Raw genomic sequence first — 24,928 nt, 5'->3', positions numbered from 1 at the left:
CGCCACCAGAACAGCTTGTTCAACGGCCTTGAGGGCCCCTCTGCCTCCTTGCTCCATTGCTCTAGGCCAAGCCTCGGGTTCCCAAAAAGAGCTGTGACTTGGCTCTCCAAGTACCCACCTGATTTTGGTGGGTACCAAGGGAAAGAGCCCTGGAGAGGAGAAAACAAAAGGATGGGGATAAAGATGGGAGGAGATGGTGACACCCCGCAGCGCTGGTGAGAGCAGGACAGGCTGGGGCAGGCTGTCAGCGTCACCGGGAATGCGATCAGGGCATGTAGGAGGCAGCACGCGCGTCTGGAGCCCCATCTGACTGGCATCATTCACTCCCCTTCCTATTCTATTCATTCTGGAAGGGGAGCCTTAATTAGGCATGAAGAGATTTATCAAACAGCAGCTCCCGTGGAGCGGGTAGTCTCTTTTGCCATCTGGACGGACAGTTTCTGCCCTGTGACAAAGGCAGTGGGAATGATTCATGAGGTCCCACAGCTCCACCCCCTGGGCCTGGAAAAACCTGAAGGGCTCTTATCCTCTCCAAAACAGAGCGAGATTTCACCTGTGCCGCTGGGCACACAAGCGGCGGTTCACACCGAGGTTCTCCTGACTCTCTGACTGATGCCCAGACTCACGAGAGCCAGGACTGTGCCTTGGGTCGGTTTTCAGTTTACAGTGACTCAGCGGCACTGATCAACAGAAAAAGCCCTGAAGTGGGAACCAGAAGACCTGGATGCAAATTCTTTTGGTGACCTGTGTGGCTTCACATGGTTTTTGCCTCAGTCTTATGATCTACACAGTGGGGATAATGATTTCTGTATCCTCTCAACTCACTGATTCTTTGGAGGTTCCTGTGGCATCATATGAGGCAAAATGATTTTCTTAATTATATAGTCCTTGATAGGCATTAAGGATTTAATCCAACAAACATTTATTGAGCAATTGCTGTGTGCTACGCACCACCCCGGGTGCCGTGATGGACATAGATGAATAAAACACGGTCCCTGCCCTTGGCGAGCTTACAATCTAAGAACGGTCATAAGACAAGTGCACAATAACTATAATACAAGGCAGAATATGGTAAGTGCCATGAGAAAGGTACAAATAAAGTGCTATGGTGGTTCAGTGGATGGAGAGATCCCAGTGGTTGGTCGATCAGGGGAGCTTCATGAAAGATGTGGTTTCTGCATGGGCCTTGAAGGAACCAGAAGACAGTGTTCCAGGGGATGGGAAAAGCAAGACCAAAGGCACAGAGATAGGGAGACCTGGCGCCTCTTTGAGGAATGACGACCATTCTAGATGGACCAGCACAGGGTATAAAGGAAGGATGGGGCCTTCTTGGATGGCCTGTGACGTCAGGACAAAGACTTGCACATGATTTTAAAAGTTTGTGAATGGCTGGAGATTAAAAAGATAAATCTCTAGGAATGTTTAGGATAGACTGGAGAACGTGCAAGCATGCCCAGAGGAGCCCTGTGAGAGGAGACCGATGTTGAAATTGCTGGAGCAACCAGAAGGCAAGGATGGTGCAAGAGCAACAAGGGAATGCATGCAGAAGAAACCAAGATGACTTCAGGGTTTCAGAACTGGGTGGAGAGACTGTGGAAGAAGAGGAGGCAGAGATGACAGGTTTGGCCTCAGAGAGACTGAGTTTCTGGCACCGCCAGAGCAGATGGGATGAATGATCAGTGAGCAGTGTACAGTCAAGCCTGGAGCTCGAGGGAGGCGCTGAGCTGCAGGAAGTGGAGGATGACTTCACAGCAAGGTGGGGGGTTGCCAAAAGAGCATGCAGGGCTGTGATGAAAGGGGGCCCAAGGAGAGCACGCCACGGTGGGGGAGGTCTGAGTGTGGGCCAAGGGGGAGAGGGATACAACAGTCAGGTCTACCATGGCTACTCTCTAGATTAAGCTAAGGGAGTCAATAAATAGTCATAAATACATAAATAAATAAATACATAAATAAACGATGAAGGGGCAATGGGAAAGGGGAGGAAAATCATGAGAATGTGGCCTTCTGGGCATCCTGGGGACAGGGAACGTCCAGGAGTCAGTGCGGGGCTGAGCAATGCAGAGGGCTTGGTGATGAGAAGGGGCTTTTGACCTGAAGTCTCTGGTTGCAGGAGCGTGGAGGCCAAGAGGGGGTTGAGAGGGAAGGTGGCACCAGCACCAGAGAGCCCCTCCCGGGCCTGGGGATGAAGGGGGGAGGCCACGCGGGTCAGGACGGGCGGGTGCGTGCCCGTTGGTGGAGAGAGAGCACAGAGGGCAGAGTGGCTGAGGACCAGCAAGGGGCTGGATGTCCCCTCAGAAATGGGAGGAAGGCAGTGAAAGGGGAGCAGGGAGGCCAAAAGATCTGGAGGAGACACTGCATTTCAGATGGTTCCATCTCTGCAGCAAAGGAGCAGGCTAAGAGCGGCTCATCTGGGGGCTTGAGGAGAACGCAGAAGGGCTGAGGGGCTTCAGGGTGGGTGAGGACGAGGGGACTGGGGATGACTGAGGGTCAGGGGGAGCACCCGCTCCCGGAGGCCTGTGGCCACTGTTGTTACAAGGCAGCAGATCAGGGTACCGGATACCAGGTACAGACTGGGACTCCTTGGGGCTGCCCCAGGCTAGCCGGGCTGGGTCAGACGCTACTGTGGACTCTCAGGCAAATTGAGCTCTAAGTAGCAGAAGACGGCTGCCTCCTGATCGCGGTGCTCAGATGGAGAGGGGTGAATGGGGAGGGGAAGCCAAGGCCTCGGAGCTCCTGCCATCACATAGCCGAAGTGTTTTGGCGGCACAGCCTGCAGGTTGGGAGTGGGGACACGTGGACTGTCCGGGGTCCCCAGCATTCTCTATAGAGAGCCCAGAGGCAGACGGTCCCTGCCCCTTCAACTCTATTAGTTTCAGTTTAAGGAACCAAGACCAAGAAGAGACAGAAAGAAAGCCATGTTTTAAAAAGAGCTCTGGCCCCTTGACTCCCCTGCAGGGGGGAACACTGACGGGAAGATGGACGCAGGGCTGACTACGGACATGACATGAGGCTCCTCTCTGCACTTGCCACTGGAACCTGCTGGAACCCAAGGCCTTGGCTAATCCCCTGAGCCTGGAAATTCTGCCTGTTCCCCAGGATGCTGGAGGCTTCAACAAGGAAACGTCTTCCAGGGCCTCTGAGATCTTAAGGGTGAAAGGCCCGGGAGAAGTGCAAAATACGAGACGTTAATTTCCACTTCTTGTGAGAAGTCCAAACCACTCTGCTCCCACAGAGGCTGTGAGGGCTGTTGCTTTTTAAAATATTCACTTTACAATGCAAATCCCAAATCTCAGACTTCAAGTGTCAACAAGAACAACAACAAGGGAGGTAACACAGAGATGCGGATGTGGTTCTGAGCTGGAGCGTCCGCGTGTGGGGTTAAGAGGTTCCGAGCATCCTTCCACCACCCCCACTGGCTTCCCATCAGGCATTAATTTCGAGCAAATGTCCTGCTCTGAATCATCATTGATTATGTCTGGCCTCCTAGGCTTGGAAGCGGATCTTGATCCCTTTTCTTAACTCCCTTCACCTTCAAGACAATGTTGGTGGTGTTGTTTTTTAAACTTATCTTTCAAGTAGATTTTAAAACACTTATTTATCAGGCAAGAGAATGAAGCTAACAAATCAAGCTGGCTAATGCTCATATACACGTGACCTGTGATTCTAGCCCCAAGTTATCCGCATGGAGCCAAGGTTTCCCCAGGGAGATTATATCCAGTATGTGGATACTGCATTTGGATATTTGGGTTTTAAAAAAAGTCTGAACTCTTCATCTTCATAGGGTTTGTACCAAATTCTAAAATCACTGCCTCTGTGAAAACAGGGAGGTGGGGATGGACGTTGAACCCTCTCCCCGGAGAGCTGAAAACCTCAGTGTTGGAGCTCAGTGCTGGCTAGTGTGACCATCAGGAAAAGAAAGCGACAAGAAAGTGACAGTGAAACAGCAGTCTAGCTGCAGCGGCCCCGCAGCGTGCACGACGCAGAAGCAAACACAGTGGCCGCAGAGAAACGGAGCGCGGCACTTACCGTTCTTCCTGGCCTCACATTCTGGGCCTCCCGAGGCACCCAGAAAGGCGATTTTAGAAGGATGACATTTATCTTTGTCGTGCCCTTTCAAGCTTTTGCAGTGGCTTCCCTGGTGGCCGAAGAGAACAGGACTGTCCCTGTAGTGACATTCTAACAGGGCGAGGAAGGAGGCTAACCCTGAGGATGAAACCCCAGCTTCCCTTCCTCCATGATGGACTCAAGTTGCTTTAAAGAACCACCACCACACTTGGGACCCTCGTTTGCCTTATTCTGGGCCAGAGCACCAACTCTCTTGGTAGGGAGTTGTGATTTTTCAAAAACACGCCTTGGAACACCCTAGCAATTGGGTGTCATCTGCCTGCTCCGTGCCGGGTTCCTGGGGGTTCTTGCAAAGCTGGAATATGATCTGTCCACCGTGTCTTCTCCACCCTTCTCCCCAGATCTGTGCAGGTCAGTCTTGGACAGGCAGGTCAACCATGGTTCATCCTGTGGACAGTTCAACTCTAAGTTCACAGAAGCAAGTGCTAAGCTCTGACTTGGCCTCCGCTCCTCGATGACCATGTGTTCCTTTGCTGGGCTGAACATGCCAACCTCCCTCTGCTCTAAGGACAGCACCATGTTAGACATGGGTCCAGTTTTCCCCTCTGGGTCTTGGCTCACCTAGAATCCACATTTCTCAGAGGCTCGGGGCAGCTGTCCACAGGTGGCTCTCCAATCACCTATGAGCCCAAAGACCTCTCCATTCCGGGAGGCAGCGTGCCATCCCAAGTCGTGGGACTGGCTTCTTTTCATGTCAAGTCCTTCTGCCTCCAAAGATGCACTGGGTCTCAATCTGGTCCAGGTGGGTTCTCCACACCTTCTTCTTGTGGCTTATCTGCCTAATGCTAGATGAACACCACACAGTTATAAATACTCAGGTCAATATATATATGCAGGAATAGATATATATATTCTGGTCACTGTTTTACACTTGAACAAAGAAAACCACTAGCCTGCTTGTTCTAGAGTTTGTGCCACCCCGACTCCCATCTGCCTGTGGTGTAGCTGGCAGGAAACGTGAGCCACTGAGTCCCATAGGGCGCCCAGCTTACGTGGCCCCATCGCACTGGCCGACAGTCAGTTTCAAAGCCCCCTGCTCGTGGAGGCTCTTCAGGGCCTTGAACTCCAGGGGCATGGTGTGGGGGCTGGCCTGGGAAGTGTAGCCATACTTGAGGCTGTCGTAATAGTGGTACTTGACAGGATTCTGGTTCTGATCTAGCGGAAAGGGCCAGAAGCCGTAGAGGTAGATCTGGTTGCAGAAACGCGTGGCCAGGGTGTACATCAAGAGCCCCGTGGTGGGTCTTTTGATGTGAACTTTGTTAGTCAGCCAGTATCTGGAGAAAAAAAGTGGAAAAAAAAGAAACGCACAAAAATTAACATGAGTTTATGAATTATCCTTTCCAGGAAGGGGGGGATTTTTATCTTGCTCCACAGCCTGCCTCTTGCCACTCCAGGAACTGCAGATACCAATTGAGCGACTGATTCCAAGGTCCTTTCACAGAGGACTGACAGTCACCATTTTAATTAATTTATTTTAATTGGAGGATAATTAGAACATTGTGGTGGTTTTTGCCATACATCAACATGAATCGGCCACAGGTATACCTGTGTTCCCCCCATTCTGACACCCCCTCCCTCCCCATCCCATCCTTCTGGGTTTGGGTGCTCTGCTTCATGCATCCAACTTGCACTGGTCCTCTCTTTCCCATATGGTAATATACATGTTTCAGTGCTATTCTCTCAAATCATCCCACCCTCTCCTCCTCCCACAGAGTCCAAAAGTCTGTTCTCTACGTCTGTGTCTTCTTTGCTGCCCTGCATGTAGGATTGTTGGTACCATCTTTCTAAATGCCATATATATATATGTTAACATACAGTATTTGTCTTTCTCGTTTGGACTTACTTCACTCTGTATAATAGGCTCTAGGTTCATCCACCTCATTAGAACTGACTCAAACGCATTCTTTTTTAGCGCTGAGTAATATCCCATTGTGTAAATGTACCACAACTTCCTTATCCATCCATCTGCCAATAGACCTCTAGGTTGCTTCCATGTCCTAGCTATTGTAAATAGTGACAGCCATCATTTATCAAGTATTGGAACTGCCCTTAGGCTCTGTGCTTTCATATATGTGATTGGATGTCAAGAACACAAGCCTATGAATACATGCAGATGCAGACACGAGGTTGAGAGATGGAAGTGGCTTGCCCAAGGTCACCGAGGTAGAAAGGAAACGACCTTGCCTCGAGCTCAGCGCATAGCAGTGCGTGTGCGCTCAGGCGTGTCTGACTCTTTGCAACCTCATGGACTGTAGCCCGCCAGGCTCCTCTGTCCGTGGGATTTTCCAGGCAAGAATCCTGGAGTGGGTTGCCGTTTCCTACTCCAGGGCACAGTCCCGACCCAGGGACTGAACCTGAGTCTCTTGTGTCTCCTTCATTGGCAGCCGGATTGTCTACCACTGAGCCACCAGGGAAGCCCAGGCCTGTTGAAATCTAAAGCAGGGGCTGGCAAACCTTCTCTGTAAAGGGCCAGGTGGTGGCCACACTTGCCGTCATGGCGCTAAATAGAGCCACAGACCACACACGCGGGTGTGGCCGATCTTAGTGCTCTGGCCAACTCAGATAAGGGGCCACCTCTTGCAAGATGCCCACCACCTAGCGCCATGCCTGGCTTTGGCAGGGGTTGATCTCCTTGCCTTCTAAGCATCATCAGGTTTCCTTCCCATCCCTGCCCACAGGCCCCTCAACCCTCTGATGTGGGCTGCCCATCTCTGAGCACATGTGGCTTCCCTGGAGGGCTGGAGGCTGGGGGGAGGGAGCAGCAAACAGTGGCCTGCCCTATGCGGCTGGGTCCTGCAACGGAGTCTGCCAGGAGAGTTAGAGGAGACAGGGGCGGGGTGGGGAAGAGTGCTTGTTGTTGTCTAGTCACTAAGTCATGCCCGACTCTTTGCAACCCCATGGACTGTAGCCCGCCAGGCTCCTCTGTCCATGTGATTTTTCAGGCAAGAATACCGGGGTGGGTTGCCATGTGCTTCTCCAGGGGATCTTCCCGACCCAGGGTTGAACCCACGTCTCCTGTATGGGGAAGAGTGGAGCCTTAGGCTAAGGCTTCCTGTGAGTGAGGCACTGAGCTCCCTCCGTGCACAGAGGACCTCAGTTTACCTGCACAAGAGAACAGTCAGGAAGAAACCACCCCCATTTCACCGACTAAGGGACAGAGGTTGGAAGGGGGTATCAGTGACAGTTCTGTCAACAGCCACCTGTGTGCCCTTGAGCTAGTTGCTTCTCCCTGCTGAACCGACTTTTCTCGTTTATACGATGACGGGGCACAGACCAAGGGATCACCAAGACAGCCTCCGGGGGCTTCCCAGGTGGCTTGGTGGTGAAGAACCCACCTGCCAATGCAGAAGATGCAGGTTCGATCCCTGGGTTGGGAAGATGCCCTGGAGGAGGGAATGGCAACTCACTCCAGTGTTCTTGCTAGAGAATCCCATGGACAGAGGAGCCTGGTGGGCTACAGTCCATGGGGTCACAAAGATTCAGACATGACTGAGCGACTAAACAACAACAAAGACAGCCTCCAAGTTCCATATAATCCAGAAGTGGGAAAACAGCCACTCTCGTTGTCATCACTTTTGTTTCCCATCATGGTTTTTCTCTTGCTTGGATTTAGAATGAGAGTGTGGTCCAACCTCTTTATCTCTAGTAAAACCTTCCACTTACCCTATGCTGAGCCCCTTTATTTTTTTTGATTTAAAAAAAATTTTGGCCCCATCGCATGGCATGCCAGATCTTCCTTGATCAGGTGTCAAACCCGTGCCCCTTGTGCTGTGTGTGGAGTCTTAATTATTGGATGGTCAGGGATTTCCTGAAGTCCTGTAAGTGTAATGTGCAGGCTCAATGGCACTGAGCTGAGCTTGTGGGGACCCTGTGACAGGGAGACAGGGAAAGTGCAAGGAGGAGAAGGATCCACAAGAGCAGCAGCTGGTCCCTGCTAAGTGCTTATCTATGTCGGCTTAACCATCTCTAGCAACGGGGAGCTCATCCCCTCCTGAGCTAGTCCATTGCACTTTCAGCTTTAACTCAACGCTTCTCACCCTAGGCTGCCCACTGGAATCGCCTGCAGCTTTAAGAGGACCAAAGCCTGGCTCCCACCATCCAGGTGCAGCCTGGACACTGAGATTTTTAAAAAAACCTCCCCCAGTAAATTCAACTGTACAGCCAAGGCTAAGAAGCCCTGCTCTAACTGGGAGGCAGTTCTGCTACAAGAACCTAAGAAGGAGACTTACTTAGAGAAAAGAGAGGGGTAAAAGTAAGCATGAGGCATAGTCACGGAGTTTTAAAGACGACTGGGCCTGGAGAACTCATCCAGCTTAACAACCTGGCAAGGGGATATAACAGAGCGAGCTGGGACACGTGTGGAGGGAAAACTGACACTGGCCTCTGTGTTGCCAAGGAAACCGGGAGCAGCGTGGCCTGCGGCATCCAACAGGGCGCCCGGTTTTACGGTTGTCCTGTGTGGTGTCAAGTTTTCTAGTTTTTTCAAAGCTATCCGAAATCTGGATTTTCAAGCAAATTATCCAAATTTTTAAATGCTGGCAACTAATTTAAAACATTAAAAAAAAAATCACATGGGTTCCTCTTGAGTGAGTTAGTAGACCACATCTGTGAGTAATCCACGGGTCTCCTGGATCAAACTCGTTTTCGTCTCTCAATGTACAGAGGGAAAAATGAGAATCCAGGGTGACCCGCCTGAGAAGAGGCAAACTTCTCACGCAGCTGGTCACACAGAGCTCGGATAAGTGCAGCTTCCCCGCTCCTGTTTCCTGGGCTGTTTGTGCGCCATGGTGATTCTGCGGGGGAGGGTGTCGGGGCTGAGATGAGCTGGCTGCAGCCGCTGTTGACGCTATCCAGACACATGAGCCATGGGCTGTGTCCCCACAAGGGAGCATCTCACAGATTGCTCACTTTCTGAGATATTCAAGCCCAACAACAGCCACATGCCATATTCGGGATTTGCAGTTTGTTTATTTTCTGATCGCAAGGCTTTAGCAGGGTAAGACCTTTAGAGATTACTTTTTTTTTTTTTTCCTGGCTATCGATGCTCTGCCCAGAGAGGGGCTGGGAAGAATGAAATCAGTGGGGAAACGTCCAGGTAGCTCCTAGGTGGGTCTGAGGTTACCCAGACCTGTGCTGTGCCCTCCTCACAGATACGCCTGTCCCCTATGTGTCCTCTGGGTGAACTCTGCCCCCACCCCCGCCGCCCCCAAATTAAGCTCATGAATCACGTCTTCCTGGAAATTCTCCCTTTGTTCCCCTCTCTTCTCCTCTGCTCAAACTGAGTTAGTCATTCCCCCGTTATTACCATGCGTTTTGTTCCCATGTTTCCTATTGTGCTTCTCAACCGGGGCTGATCCTTCATGACTGTCTGGGTTGGGCTTCCACTCGAAACTACACTGTGATCTCCCCAGGAATGGGGGCCATGCCTCACCCTCCTTTGTGGGGCGATCAGAGGCCCCTGGCGCGGTGTGTGCTGCAGGCAAGCCACTGTGGCAGAGACAGCATCACTCGACCAGTCTTCCCTGGGCTCGCCTACATCTCTCAGCATCCCTTGTCAAGGAGCTGGGGTCACGTGACCAGTTCTGGCCAACAGGCTGCAGCCGGAGATGGCCCCCTGCTGGACTAATGGTTCCTCCAGTGCTTTTTTTCTCCTGCCTTGGAGAACCTCAGTGACTCCTGGAAAGATGTCAGCCTAAGATAGAAGAATCCTAAGTCCTTGAATCGCTGGTTGGAAGAGAGCCCCCGCCAACCTGCATCACACTTTGCGAGGATGAGAAACTTCTGTTGTGCGAAACCACAAGCGCTCCAGGGATTGTTACTATAGTATAAACTAGAACTGATTATCCCAGCTTCCACGGCGCGCGGCCAGTGTTGGACTTAAATGGAACTGAAAAAGGGGAAGTGGTAGAAAAGGAAGGGGCGGCTAGCAGTGCACGCAGCTTTGTGAGTCTGATCGGCTGGGACAGGAAGAGAAAGGCCCAGCCTCTCAGATCTGCTGCCCAGGATCACTCAGGGAAAGGTATTAGGAGCAGGAGAGGCTCCAGAGTGAACTGAGCGCAGAGGCAGGAGGGACCCTCTCGTTTCCGATTCTGCCTGTCTGGGTAAACAAGAACTCCTGAGCGAGGTCTGACAGGGACATGGGGCCGCCGTCTAACGAGCAGCTTGTTCTAGAAGCCGGCAGGGTGATGCAGGAACAAATCACTCTCCATTTCCTTTATCTCTCCTCAGCCACCCTGGCCAATTTAGAGACGGTGTGCGTGGCCGACTTGTAGACGATTTCTTTTCCTTAGGATAACAGCTGGGTGTTAAAACACAGACTAATTAATTTTGCCTTCCCAAATGAGGTTAGCTGGGTGTATCCGGGATGCTGCACTGACAATGCACCTTTAATATCCCAGTCTGGAGGTTTTAATTAGAAGGCAAAGTAATCTCCAAGAAAGCAGTAATTATTTTTCAAAGTGGTTACCCCAATTGCCAAGACGATTAAGCGCCATGTTTTACGAGCGTGGACGGCAATAAATGAGGAGGGCCAAAAATCATCGCCAAACTGCCTTTTTTGTCTTTCTCCCTGGATTCCCATGCTCAGCACATGGCAAGCGTGGCAGTTGCCATGGTCAGAAAAGGTGGCCAAGAGGGCTTTCTCCAAGTTGAGAGCACTTCGTGGGATATGGCTCATATCATCCCTAAGGAACAGGAATGCGTCACAGGTGGTCGCGGAGGGACTCTTGGGGATGCTTTGCACAGATCAGCAGCAAAGCCAGGAGCAGGGCTCTCAGACAGCCTGGTCTCTCGTCAACTACATCGCCAGCCAGCAGTGGTCCAGGGACCCCACAGCCCATCACTGTCCTTTCCGTGGCAGCACATGAAAGCTCTGGTGTCTTGGGGGGATCTCAGGATGCGGCTTTCCAGCTTTGTGGAAGTGGAGATCGGAGGCTTGTTTCAGAGGCGGGGGATTCTTGAGGCTGATGCCTGGTCTCCAGGCCTCCATGTTCATTACCCAAGTCAGCACTCTCACTCCAGTGAGCCAGGCTAGCCTCAAGTCTGACCATGCCACCAATAGAGCCCCCGTGACTCCTGGGGTCCACAGGAGGACATCCAATATCCTCAGCCCAACTGGTGAAGCCCTTGAGATCTGGGCCTGAAATCCCTCCCACCATCTGGCGTGCCCAGCCACACCATTAGCAGGGATTTCCGGCTTCTTCCAGGACACCACTACCTCCTGCTTCTCCTGACTCCTTCTTATAGTCTCAGCTTCAATGCCACTTCCTGCAGGAAGCCTTCCAGGACCTAGCTGGATGCTTCTGTGTCCTGTGTGCTGTTCTTTTCCTATCGTAGCACCAACCACACTATAATGACTTGCTTACTTGTCTTTCTCCTCCCCTACAATTTAAATTTCTAAGACAAGTGGGTTGACTTTCTGCTTCCATATTACCCCAGATCTGAGTATAGCTCATCCACAAAGTGGGTGCTTCACAATCTTTATTTAATGAAGCAATGAGTGAAGATGAGCAAGTAGAGGCTAGTGTCTCCCTTTGGGGGAACTGGCAGGAGAGGTGGAGTCCGGCCTTACCCTAAACCCTTCTGGGCAGACACTGAATCCTCACATGTGAAAGGCAGGTTTACAGCATCCTAGACAGTATGCTGCCCAAAGAAAGGAGGAAAAACAAGATGCTGGTTACTTAACGGGTTCCTCCTGCTACATATGGGTCGGGGAGCTCCCTGCTCAGAGAGTCAAAAGACAGCCACACTCACACAGGTATTGCATATGTCCCTAGGGGCCATGTAGGGACCTGGCAAAACCATTTCCTGGGGGTTTAAACCTTCTGGCTAGGGCTTTCCTGGTGGCTCAATGGTAAAGAATCAGCCTGCCAATGCAGGAGACGGGTTTGATTCCTGTTCTGGGAAGATCTCACATGCCTTGGAGCAACTATGCCCGTGCGCTGCAACTACTGAGCCTGTGTTCTAGAGCCCCATGAGCCATGACTCCTGAGCCCACATGCTGCAGCTACGGAAGCCCGTGCTCCCTGGAGCCTGTGCTCGGCCACTGCAATGAGAAGCCCGCGCACCGCAGCTAGGGAGTGGCCCCACCCCCCGCAACAGAGAAAAGCCCAAGCAGCAACAAAGACCCAGCACAATAAGAAACAAAACAAAACAAACACCTTCTGGCTAGATTCTAGAATCTAAACTGATGCCACTCCGAACAGAAAATATATATTTATACATTTAACCTCATTCATAATGGAAGGAATCCAATTTCACACAACAATCAGATGTCCTTTTTTTCACCAGATTGGCAGAGATAGCAGGTATTAATAATATGTCATGTTGGCGAGGTTAAGGGAAAACAGGCATTTTCAATAATCATAGGTGGAAGTGGAAATTGGTACCTACCTCTAGGTTGGGCAATTTGGCAATCTCTAGGAAAACTAACAATGTGTGTAGCAAAAACCATCTCTTTGTAGCAACAGCACATCTAAAAAGCAAGCCTACATACATACATATGTGTGTAGATGTCAGACTCGGATGATCTCTGTAATAATGATTATACCAGCAGAAGATTGGAAAAGGCTGTGATGCCCACTGATGCCTTCTGCTTACAGAAATTATGGTCCAGATACGGCGGACTGTTAGGCAGCTGTGAAGGAGAATGAGGTGGTGCATGTCGATATGGAATAATTTTCAGAATTTAGCAAATGCAGTACTTAAAACATGTTCCCTAAGGTGTGAAAATGGATATCTCTGGAAGGTTACACATAGAAAAACCAGTTTAACAGGCTGTCTCTGTGGAGAAGGGCTCACTTTTCACTTGAAATCCTTCTGTACTATTTGACTTTTTCTTTGGACTATGTACACTGCTATTAAGAAAAAAGACAATCCATTAAAAATGACCAAATGCCATCTGTGCTTTAACACCCCAGTCCTTCCTCCCTTTCTTTTTTTTCAAGCTGAAGTTTTATTTAAAATGTAAAAGAAATAGTTCTTGAAATACAGATGAATAAAGTGAAAAGATATAGTCCTGTCTTCCTACTAGTCAGCCAGCCTATCCAAGTACAGGGCAACATACGTACTTCAGTACTGTAGAATTTCACCGTAGTTTAGTGTTAGATTATCTGTGCCTAGATTATGTAGAGATTCTCAGTGTGTGATCTTTCTCGGTTCTGGGTTTGCACCTCTACTGAGCATGAACACGGGCTCCTGCCCCTTGGCTGTAGCCAAATCCCTTGGGCCCAAAGTTCTTTGCATAGCATCCTTTACAATAGAGTTCACCTTCTTTCTCAGTCAGAGTTGTTGACTCAAGACTCTTCCCACACTTAGCACATCAGAAACAGTTTTTGTGCCAGGGCTTTCCCGCTCCAATGATCTTCTCGGCAGCATATATGGAATCCCCACATCTGGAACACTTCCTGGCACCTCCGTATTTCTGAGCAAATTTAGAAGTGTTTGGGTTTGTCGTCGGCCTGTGAGGTTGAACACTCTCAGTCTTGATGCCCAGCTTCTCACCCCGGTCCATGTTGAGCGTTCCTGCGCCCTGGCCATACCCGTAGCCTTTTGGCCCATCCTTCTTTCCATAGCAGGATTTGCAGTCGATCTCTTCATCATGAATTGCCACTGTCGTACTATCTAAATGCTTCCTGCAGACCATGCACAGAAAGCAGCAGCGGTGGAAGCTCTGGCCGTCACACTGCACCTCCTCGGCGTGGTACACGGTCCTCCCACAGGCCCCGCACTTGTTGCCGCCTCCCCAGACAGGCATCTCGAATCGGAAGGAGGACCACGCTGAGCGCTCGAGAACAGGTCGCAGAAACGGCAGAGGGAGTCTGGCCTTCCTCCCTTTCTTTGGGTAACACAACCATGAGATTCCCTGGTGGCTCAGTTGGTAAAGAAACTGCCTGCAATGAAGGAGACCCAGGTTTGATCGCTGGATTGGGAAGATCCACAGGAGAAGGAAATGGCAACTCACTCCAGTATTCTTGCCTGGGGAAATCCCATGGACAGAGAAGCCTGGCGGGCTACCGTCCAAACAGGGGTGGTAAAGAGTTGGATACGACTTAGTGACTAAACCTCCACCATGGAACACACTTTCACGTCTGTATCTGTGTTCGCCGGAGGAGACTGGGGCAAACTACTACCACTTGCCTTGTGGCCAAAGAAACCGAAACATAAAACAGAAACAGTATTGTAACAAATTCAATACTTTAAAAATGGTCCACATCAAAAAAAAAAAATTAAAAATAATTTATAAAAAAAAAACTTGTATATTGAAGTCATATCTCCCAGTACTTCAGAATGTGACCTTTGGAGATAAAGGTCTTTATAGAGATAACCAAGTTAGAGTGAGGGTATGAGACTGAGTTCTAACCTAATCCAACTGATGTCCTTAAAGCTGGAGACAGACACACAGGGAGGATGATGAGGACGGCCACCTACAAGCCACAGAGAGACACGTGGAACAGATTCTTCCCTTAAAGCCCCCAGAAGAATTTCTAGCCTCAAAACTGTAGGGCAACACATTTCTGTCTTTAGGTCACCCGCCCTGTGGTGCTTTGTTACGGGAGCCCTTGCAAACTAACACACTCACCGTATAATACGGATTTCCCTTTCCACAGCCCAGGAAGGGGCATGCCTTGCAGACTGGACATCTCCAAGAATGCGGAACTCATCCGTTCCTAAGAGGCAACCCTCACTTCAGATGATCGTATTTGATGGAATGTTCTTCCCAGTGTCCAGAGGAAACTGGGCTCACTCTAGATCAGGGGTCCCCAGCCTCGAGGTCACGGACTGGTACCTCCTGTCAGATCAGTGGCAGCCTTAAAGTGCACAATTAATGTAATGTGCTAGAATAACACCATCCCCTACACCGGCCCGTGAAAAAAATTGTCTTCCATGAAATTGGTCTCTGGTGCCAAAAACGTTGGGCTTCCTAGGTGGTGCTATTGGTAAATAACCAGCCTGTCAATGCAGGTAGACATAAGATATGTGGGTTTGATTCCTGGGTCGGGAAGATCTCCTGGAGGAGGGCATAACAACCCAATCTGGTATTCTTGCCTGGAGAATCCCATGGACAGAGGAACCTGGTGGGCTACAATCCATAAGGTCACACAGAGTCAAACCCGACTGAAGTGACTTAGCACACATGCACACCAAAAAGGTTGGGGACTGCTGCTATAGATTCTTTCCCAGAACTCATTGCAGCCTCACAGCCCAAATCAGTGACTCTTTCAAGGCAGGAGCCTTCATTTAATGATTTTTGTGTTTCCCCAGCACAGGCCTGGAACCCTCAAGGTGCCTGTATTTGCTGAATGAAGAAAGACTGCTGTCATGCTCTTTGGAGACTGCTCTTTTCAAATCCTTTCAACTTTTGAATTTCTTTGCCCCTGTGGCCCCTCTCCAGCCTGGTACCCAAAACTGAATGAGGTTTTCTGAGTGGGATTTGACCAAGGCGTAACTGAACTCCCTGACTCTCAAAGATAAGATGTTACGATCACGTTATCCCTTTGAGCGACCACACATCTGTTGATCCCTCTGTACCCGTACAATCGTTTGGAACCCAAGTAGAGAGTCTTGCATTCATTCATTCATATGAAATATCTTCCTCTTAGATGGGCTCATTGTTTCAGCCTGACAAGGGCTTCCCTCATGGCTCAGACGGTAAAGAATTCGCCTGTGATGTGGGAGACCCAAGTTTGATCCCTGGGTTGGAAAGATCCCTTGGAGAAGGGAATGGCTGTCTGCTCCAGTGTTCTTGCCTGAAGATTTTCATTGACAGAGGAGACTGGCGGGCTATAGTCCAGGGGGTTGCAAAGAGTCGGACATGACTGAGTGACTAACACTTTCACTTCAGCCTGACAAGAGAGATTTGCATTCAACGCTGAGGACCCAAATATTGGGAATTCCCCCAAAGTCACACCACCTGTGAATTTGCTAATCAGACAACTGACGCCTTCATGTGCGTCTGTGCTGTTGTGGTTTAGTTGCCAGGTCTTGTCTCTTTGCAACCCCATAGACTGTAGCTCTCCAGGCTCCTCTGTCCATGGAATTCTCCAGGCAAGAATACCAGAGTGGGTTTCCATGCCCTCCTCTAGGGGATCTTCCTGACCCAGGGATTGAACCTGCATCTCCTACGTCTCCCACGTTGGCAGGCGGATTCTTTACCACTGAGCCACCTGCGAAGCCCCTGCCTTCATGTAAGTCACAGGTAAAAAAAATGGAGACAGTTGGCAGGACAGGAGGCTGGTAGTCAATCAATTAGTGACTCTGGGGCATCAGTGGTCAACAGACAGAGATCAGTCTGTCTGTCAAGGACACGGGAACAGGGTGGCGGTGGGAGGAGCAGAGAACTTTGAAACCTCTATTGTGGATTCTAATCCCCCTCCTCCCCATCTGAGTGAGCTCAGGTGATTCTCTCTTTTAGCATTCCTGAGCCTGTTTCCTTATGAGTAAAATGGGTCTGGAAACAGAAATCTATCTCATGCGTTTATTCTGAGGTGTGCTGACCTTCCTGTTTGTCCCGCCTGGTGGGGAAGCGGACCTGTGTTTGGGACAATGGTGCTGTGCCTGTGGAGTCTTGATACGCTGCTACCCACTGTGGTTTGCTCAGACCACCTGTGGAGTGCAGCAGCTCCCAGCCCCCCGAACTCACTCAGTTCAGTCGCTCAGTCGTGTCCGACTCTTTGCAACCCCATGAACCGCAGCACGCCAGGCCTCCCTGTCCATCACCAACTCCTGGAGTCCACCCAAACCCGGGTGGATGGATGGTGCCATCCAACCATCTCATCCTCTGTTGTCCCCTTCTCCTCCTGCCCCCAGTCTTTCCCAGCATCAGGGTCTTTTCAAATGAGTCAGCTCTCTGTATCACGTGGCCAAAGTATTAGAGTTTCAGCTTCAACATCAGTCCCTCTAATGAACACCCAGGGCTAATCTTTAGGATGGACTGGTTGGATCTCCTTGCAGTCCACGGGACTCTCAAGAGTCTTCTCCAACACCACAGTTCAAAAGCATCAATTCTTCTGCGCTCAGCTTTCTTTATAGTCCAACTCTCACATCCATACATGACCATTGGAAAAACCATAGCCTTGATTAGACAGACCTTTGTTGACAAAGTAATGTCTCTGCTTTTTAATATGCTATCTAGGTTGGTCATAACTTTCCTTCCAAGGAGCAAGCGTCTTTTAATTTCATGGCTGCAATCACCATCTGCAGTGATTTTGGAGCCCAAAAAAATAAAGTCAGCCACTGTTTCCAGTGTTTCCCCATCTATTTGCCGTGAAGTGATGGGACCGGATGTCATGATCTTAGTTTTCTGAAGGTTGAGCTTTAAGCCAACTTTTTCACTCTCTTCTTTCACTTTCATCAAGAGGCTTTTTCGTTCATCTTCACTTTCTGCCATAAGGGTGGTGTCATCTGCATATCTGAGGTTATTGATATTTCTCCTAGCAAACTTGATTCCAGCTTGTGCTTTTTCCAGCCCAGCGTTTCTCATGATGTACTCTGCGTATAAGTTAAATCAGCAGGGTGACAATATACAGTCTTGATGTACTCCTTTTCCTATTTGGAGCCAGTCTGTTGTTCCATGTGCAGTTCTAACTGTTGCTTCCTGACCTGCATACAGATTTCTCAAGAGGCAGGTCAGGTGGTCTGGTATTCCCATCTAATGATGGTCTAAATAAACAGCTCAAGATATTCCTCAGGCCTCAGTGTTGGTCCTAGTGCTCTGTCTCCTGGATGTGAACTAAAAAAAGCACAGAACCCCCCAGTGCTCCTAACAGCCATCTGTGGTTGGGTCAGGACAAGCCTGAAGGGAGATGTGCAATGCCGAGTCACACAGACACACACACAGACACAGACACACACACACACACACACACACATAGAGTTACAGCGTACCACACAATCCTAGTGGTCATTATAACCCAGCGTCCTCATTTGTTTGAATCAGGTCAGTCCCCTTTCATGCTCAAGTCAGTTTGAATTGGGTTTTCTACAACAACTAACACAATAACAGAAATGTTGTTCCATGTGCAGTTCTAACTGTTGCTTCCTGACCTGCATACAGGTTTCTCAAGAGGCAGATCAGGTGGTGTGGTATTCCCATCTCTTTCAGAATTTCCCACAGTTTATTGTGATCCACACAGTTGTAGTGTGCCCAAATACAGAAACTGGGTGACCTCATACAAGTCATAAAACTTGTCTGGGCATCGGGTTCCTCATTTATAAAACAGAGACACAGGGTGTCTCAAAGTCAATTCCCACATGACAGTCCCATCAGCAAGCACAAGGATGTCAATTTCCTCCCACTTTTTATTTTCCACTGCTTTGATAATAGCCATCCAAGTGGCTGTGAAGTGGCAATGCATTGTGGTTTTGACTTATATTTCCCTAGTGATTAGTGATGTTGAGCACCTTTTCATGTGCTTATTGGTCCCTTGTATATCTTTGGAGAAATGTCTATGCAAATCTTTGGCCATTGTTGAAGTGAGTTGTTTGATTTTTTTTGTTGTTATCAGACTTCTCTATATATTCTGGACGTTAATTCCTTGATAGATACATGATTTGCAAATATTTTCTCCTATTCTACAGTTTATCTTTTAACTCTCTTGATGTGTTGCTTTTTTGGCACACACTGAGTTCTAATTTTGACAAAGTCCGTTTTTATCTATTGTATTATTGTCGTTGTTGCCTGTTCTTTTCAAGTCATTCTTAGGAAACCATTGCCAAACCCAAGATCATAGACATTCGCCTATGTTTTTCTGTAATAGTGAATTTCTTCTGAATGAACTGTACACTTTAAAATGGTTAAAATGGGCTACTCTCAAAAAACAAAATAACAAATGTTGGTAAGGATGTGAAGAAATCAAACAACAAATGTTGGCATGAATGTGGAGAAACTGGAACTCTTGTACACTGTCGGTGGACTGTAAAATGGTGCTGCCACCGTGGAAAACTGTATAGAGAGTCCTAAAAAGATTAAAAATAGAACCACTCTATAATCCAACAATTCCATTTCTGAGTGTATATCCCAAGAATAGAAAGTAGGTTCTCAAAGGGATATTCGCACACCCATCTTCATAGCAACACTATTCACAGGAGTCAAGAGGTGAAAGCAACCTAAACGTCCATTGATGGATGGACAAACAAAACATGACATTTATACACAATAGAATGCTATTCAGCCTTCAAAACTGAGGAAATTCTGACCCGTGCTACAACACGGATGAACCTTGAGGACATTACATTAAGCCAAACAAGCCAGTCACAAAGGAGAAGATACTATATAAGTAAAGCTCATATAAGTATTACTTTACTTACTTATAGGAGGTGTCTTTTAGGGGAACTAATGGGCCTGCCTGGTGGCTCAGATGGTAAAGAATCTGGCTGCAATGCAGGAGACCCAGGTTTGATCTTCCTGGATTGGGAAGATCCCCTGGAAAAGGAAGTGGCTACCCACTCCAATATTCTTGCCTGGAGAATTCCATGTACAGAGGAGCCTGGTGAATACAGTTCATGGGGTCACAAAGAGTCAGACACAATTGAGCAACTTACACTTTAATTGAGCAACTTTAATATGAGGTATCTAAAGTAGCCAAATTTATAAGTGCCTGAAGTAGAATGGTGGATACCAGAGCTTGAGGGACCAGGTGGATACCAGAGAATGAGGAAAAGGGGACTTGTGTTTAATGCATACAGAATCTTGGATTTGAAAGATTAAAACGTTCTGGAGATCGGTTTCACAACAATGTAAATATGCTGGACACTACTGAACTGTACAGATAAAAATGGTTAAAATGGTAAATTTTGTGTGGTGCATATTTTACCACAATAAAAAGTGTTTATCTGGTCTCACCTCATAAACAGGGTTGAGACTGGATTAAGAACCTCATAAATAGATTTTTAATAAGGAAATGAGATTATTCTGCAAACTACAGCCCATCTTGGAACTTTGAGGTGAAGGGCTCCTGACAGGTGAATTTGACTTGGTCCACTGTTCCTTAGAAACCTTTATCAGATGGAGCCTAAGTGTACTTTCCCTTCTGTGGTTTCACCCTCTGATCCTGATTCTACCTCTTGAGGCTACAGAAGCAGTCTACTCCCCCGGCTGGGGGTTGGAGGCAGCTGCCGTGACGGCAGTAGGCACGCCTGACTGTGTGCCTGTCCCCCGGTGTGGCAGCGGCCGCACCGTCTAGGACCGAGGACAGTACCTTCTGTCGTGGACACACAGAGAAAGCAGGGCTTGCGAGACAAGCCGCCTGGTCAAGCTCGTTACGCAGCTAAGGAGTAACCGAGCGGGAATGTGAACCCGGGTGTCCCTCCCTCCCAAACCCATGTTTGTGACGCTAGGCCAGATTGCCGCTTAGCCAGCTTCCTCCTGAGCCCTCTCCTCTATGACCCCTTGGTCCTTTCTCAGGGGCCTTTGCTCTGCACCCCTTATCAGCCCATTCTTCCTCTTGCAGTAAACACCAGATAAGCTCCCATCAGGACAGAGGCAAGCCCTTCCTCTCAATACAGACACTGTTCATCTCCTCGATGATCCCTGCTTGACACAAACCCTACAAGGCCCAGTGTCCCCGTAGAGGGAGGCGGTCCTTGGCAGAAATCCGTCCCAAGCCCCTGAAGCCCTCATCCCCCACCTCCTCCGCTTGCTAAAAGGAGAAGCCCTCCCCATTTGTCTCTCCTGCACTGTTTCCTCCGGGGAGTTCCTGCAAAGGAAGACGAGGCAATCTCAGGATTAACAGCCTGTTTGTTTAAAGGGTTTATTACTGGCTCTTAATGCTATTTTGACAGGTGAAAGTGAGTCAATGATAGCTGGAAATAGCTCTGGCTGTATCATTTCTTCCAGGTGGTTGCCCATTCCCCAGCCAAGGGACTTTTTCTCTCTTTACCAACAGGCAGTTCATCTCCTTCCCTTATATCCTCTGACCTCCAAATCACCTAAAGACCTCCTTCCAGGAAGAAATGACGTTAAAGGCATGGAGACTGAACCGATGAGTTGGGGTTGCTGCGGCAGCCCCACCCTGGGAGGGGATGAGCTGAGCTGAAAGTTACTCAGTCGTGTCTGGCCCTTTGTGACCTCATGAACGGTAGCCCGCCAGGCTCCGCTGTCCCTGGAATTCTCCAGGGAAGAATACTGGAGTGGGTGACCATTCCCTTCTCCAGGGGATCTTCCGGACCCAGAGGTGAACCTGGGCCTCCTGCATTGTGGGATGATTCTTTATTGTCTGAGCCACCAGGGAAGCTCCCTGGGGGGGGGGGCGGGCGGGGAGGTGAAGTGGGCGCTAAAGGGAGGCTTGACAGGTCAGCCTCCAGGATGAGGGATGTGGCCGCAGTGAGCCCTGGTCCATGCAGGTACCGCTCTGCTCCATCAGCCACGAATGTCTCTCACCGCATGTTTCTCTGGGTCTTTCTTGGGAGCAATGAGTTTCTGTACTGATACCTACTCTAATGAGACCAGTGTGGGTCACAGGCTTGGGTGCCTCGAGGGGTCACCTTTATGAGAATAGCATGAGTCCTCTCTGGGTGGCTCAGAGGGCTTCCCAGGTCACACCGAGTTAGGCTAAGTAAGGCCCCAGTGAAGATCATTCCAATATGCCTGAGAAACTGTCTTATGACACCAGAGCAAGACTGTGAACTGCCAGGAGACTGGATGAATCATTAGATGCAGGACCAAGATGGGGGTCAGGAGTGTGGCGGGGTATATTTGTGATAGACATCTCATACTTAAGATGTCCAAGAAAAAGCTCTGTTTCTCAACATGCCCAAACACACACAAACTTCCCCCAAATTCTCCCATCACAGAAAATGACATCACCTACCAAGCATCTGCTCCACCTCTAATCTTGACAGTCACCTTGGATTTTCTCTTTCTCTCACCCCTTGAGGTCCTTAAATAGAATCCATTGGCAAGTCCTGCCGCCTCTATTCCAAATGGCTTCCCTGGTGGCTCAGAGAGCAAAGAACCTGCCTGCAATGCAGGAGACCCAGGTTCTATCCCTGGGTCGGGAAGATCCCCGGAGAAGAGCATGGCAACCCACTCCAGTGTTCTTGCCTGGGAAATCCCACGGCAGAGGAGCCTGGCGGGCTACAGTCTGTGGCTTTCACAAAAGAGTTGGACATGACTGAGCAACTAACACTTAGACGCTACTCCAAATGTTCTAGCAAATCTGGCCACACTGTGGCACATTCACGCCCAGCATCTCAGTCTAAGCCACTGTAAGTCCCAGCCTGGACTCCTGCAAGAGCTTCCCAACAAATATTCCTGCTTCTGTTCCTGCCCCCTTATGGTTCCTTCTCCGCTCAACAGCTGTCGGAGGATCATTCTCCACGCGGCTCTCTGGGCAAGCAATACCCCTTGGTCAACACCGGCATGCCACATGCTGCCCATCTGCCGACCCACTTCTCCAGGACACGAGGCTCAGAAAGGCCAGGAGACTTGCAGAAGTTAGACAACTAGTGGGTGAGGGCTGCAGACGCAGCTGGGAAAGGAATACGGCCTCCCCACCCCTCCCGCACCCCGGGGCCGCTCACCCGCGGACGGCGTGCAGCAGGCGCAGAGAGGGGTATGCAGTACGCACGTTGACGCGGTGCTTCAAGATGAGCTCGTTGACCCACTCGACACGCTGCTTGCCGCCCCTGGCCATGAAGGCGGGGATCCACAGGATGCTGCCGTTGAGGCTGTGCAGCCGCTGCAGCAGCTTCTCTCGCCACGTGGCGTTGACCAAGTCCTCGAAGGCCCGCTGGACGACGGAGGGGTTCATGGTCACCAGGTCAGTCTTGAGCCCCACATCCCGGGCATACTCCTGCACGGGGGCCAGGTTGCACCTGCCGGACAAAGAGGCAGCAATGAATGACCCTTTGGGGAAAGCTGAGGCACCACTGCGTATCCTTAACTTTATCCATCCTTTACTCCCCTTGCTTCCTCCTCATCCCCAAACAAAGACCCAGGGCACCTTCCTGCACTTTCTGGTCCCTTCTGGCATCCCTGTTTCTTCTCCTGCTACATATATTTATCAGGTCCTTAGCATATTTGTGGGCTTCCCAGGTGGCTCAGCAGTGGAAGAGTCCTCCTGCCGATGCAGGAGACGCAGGAGATACGAGTTTGATCCCTGGGTCGGGAAGATCCCCTGGAGGAGGAAATGGCAACCCACTCCAGTATTCTTGCCTGGAGAATCCCACAGACAGAGGGGCCTGATGGGCTACAGCCCATGGGGTCACAAAGAGTCAGACACGACTGAGCACACTCTCTCCAGCACATTCACAGAAACTTGCTGGGCCCAGGAGTGGTACAGTGCCTGCCTTCTGGCGCTCAGGATCTTGTAGAAGAGCCCTTAGTCCACATGATGGCCATGCTATAAGCAAGTGTGACCTGGTCACATCAGGTGACAGAGCGTGGGCTCCAAAGACACACTCCTGGGTTCAGAATTCAGTTCTGATACTTTCTACCTGGGCTCCCCAGGTGGCGCTAGTGGTAAAGAACCTGCCTGCCAATGCAGGAGACATAAGAGATGCAGGTTCAGTCCCTGGGCCGGGAAGATCCCCTGGAGGAGGAAATGACACCCCACTCCAGTATTTTTGCCTGGAGAATCCTATGGCCAGAGGAGCCTGGCGGGCTACAGTCCGTAAAGTCACCCAGAGTCAGATACGACTGAAGCGACTTAGTACGTTCTACCCGTGTGACTCCAGGTCACCTGCTCAACCTCTCTGCTTTCTGAGAGCTTCCCTGCTGGCTAAGGAACAGTCACAACAGCTTCTGTGATGGAGATCACAGCAGGACCCCCTCCTAGGGATGAAAGCAGTGCCTAGACATCCACGGTACTTAGAAAGCTGCTGGACCACAGGGAGAGCGCAGTACATGTGTAGTTACCAGCATCCTCCCAGGGAGGAGGCGCTTCGGGTGGTCTTCCGGAGGTGGGAACCGTGGCGGGAAGTCTAGGAGGATGGAAGAGCAGAAGCCTGTTTGTGGATGAGGCTACTCAGGAGAGTGTTTCTCCAGCTTGCAAGAGCTGGAGAATCACCTCAGGCACTGGTTAAAAATACAGACTCCCCAGGTCCCTCACCTGGAGATCTGGATTCAGCAGGCGAGTTGAGGAATTGATAGATACTTTTACAAGCTCTTCAGCTGAGTCTTATAACTGGGCAGCTTAGGAAACATCACACTGTGGCCCCAGTGAATGTATCCCTGGGGCATAGAGGTGTGGACCCGTGCTGGTATGTAGGGGAAGGCTGGTGATGTGGTCTGAGAGAGGCACATTGCGTAGTGGGGATGAGGCTGGAGCCGCAAGCAGAGTGAGATGGCAAAGGGCCTGTGTGTCGGGGGTGCTGCCATCTGGCATCAAATGGGGGTGTGTACACAGCCGGGCCATCTGACTTTTGTCCCTAAAGACCACACAAGGCTGCCCCACAGACACGCAGATCTGCAAGAGCCATGGAGTCAAGGTCAAAGGACAACCACACGTTGCTTCAAGCGGCTCCCTCTATTCTAAGTGGGTGAGGACCACTGCGGATGTGGGTCCCAGGAGAGGCAAAGCAGGCTGTGGCTGAGCCTCTCCAGGTGGGGTCCATGCATCGGCACATGGGCATCAGTCAGGCCTCACCCCAGCCCTGATGACCCTGCCTCTTGATAAGCTCAGGTGGTTCATACGCTCGTTGAAGTTCAGAGACCACCAGCCCAACTACCCATTTTACAGACGATGAAACCAAGGCCCAGAAAGGGGAGTGACACACTCTGAGTCAAGTGACAAAAGGGTACCAGAGCCAAGACCAGACTCTGGACACCACGCTGCTCATCTCTCTGTGCAAGTGTCCAAAACAA

The 24,928-nt window shown here is 50.0% G+C and overlaps 2 protein-coding genes across 2 annotated transcripts in view; both read right to left on the bottom strand.

The window, feature by feature from the left end:
- Positions 1-898: 898 nt before the first annotated feature.
- The window catches only part of ST8SIA2 (ST8 alpha-N-acetyl-neuraminide alpha-2,8-sialyltransferase 2), a 76,535-nt gene continuing 52,505 nt past the window's right edge, over positions 899-24,928 (bottom strand). The window contains exons 5-6 of the mRNA XM_043434499.1: positions 22,645-22,938; positions 899-5,399 (exon numbers count right to left, since the gene is read on the bottom strand). Of these exons, the coding sequence (XP_043290434.1) occupies positions 5,114-5,399; positions 22,645-22,938 (580 nt within the window). The 3' untranslated portion in view covers positions 899-5,113. The remainder of the gene's footprint in view (positions 5,400-22,644; positions 22,939-24,928) is intronic.
- On the bottom strand, positions 13,059-13,932 carry LOC122419710 (cysteine and glycine-rich protein 2-like). Its single transcript, XM_043434500.1, has one exon. It carries the CDS (start codon positions 13,877-13,879, stop codon positions 13,445-13,447), a length of 435 nt encoding a protein of 144 aa, XP_043290435.1. The 5' UTR covers positions 13,880-13,932; the 3' UTR covers positions 13,059-13,444.

This window comes from Cervus canadensis, chromosome 17 (assembly GCF_019320065.1).
Source record: "Cervus canadensis isolate Bull #8, Minnesota chromosome 17, ASM1932006v1, whole genome shotgun sequence".
NCBI lineage: Eukaryota > Metazoa > Chordata > Mammalia > Artiodactyla > Cervidae > Cervus > Cervus canadensis.
Note: the sequence above shows the minus strand (reverse complement) of the source record. Positions and strands in the feature narration are given on the sequence as shown.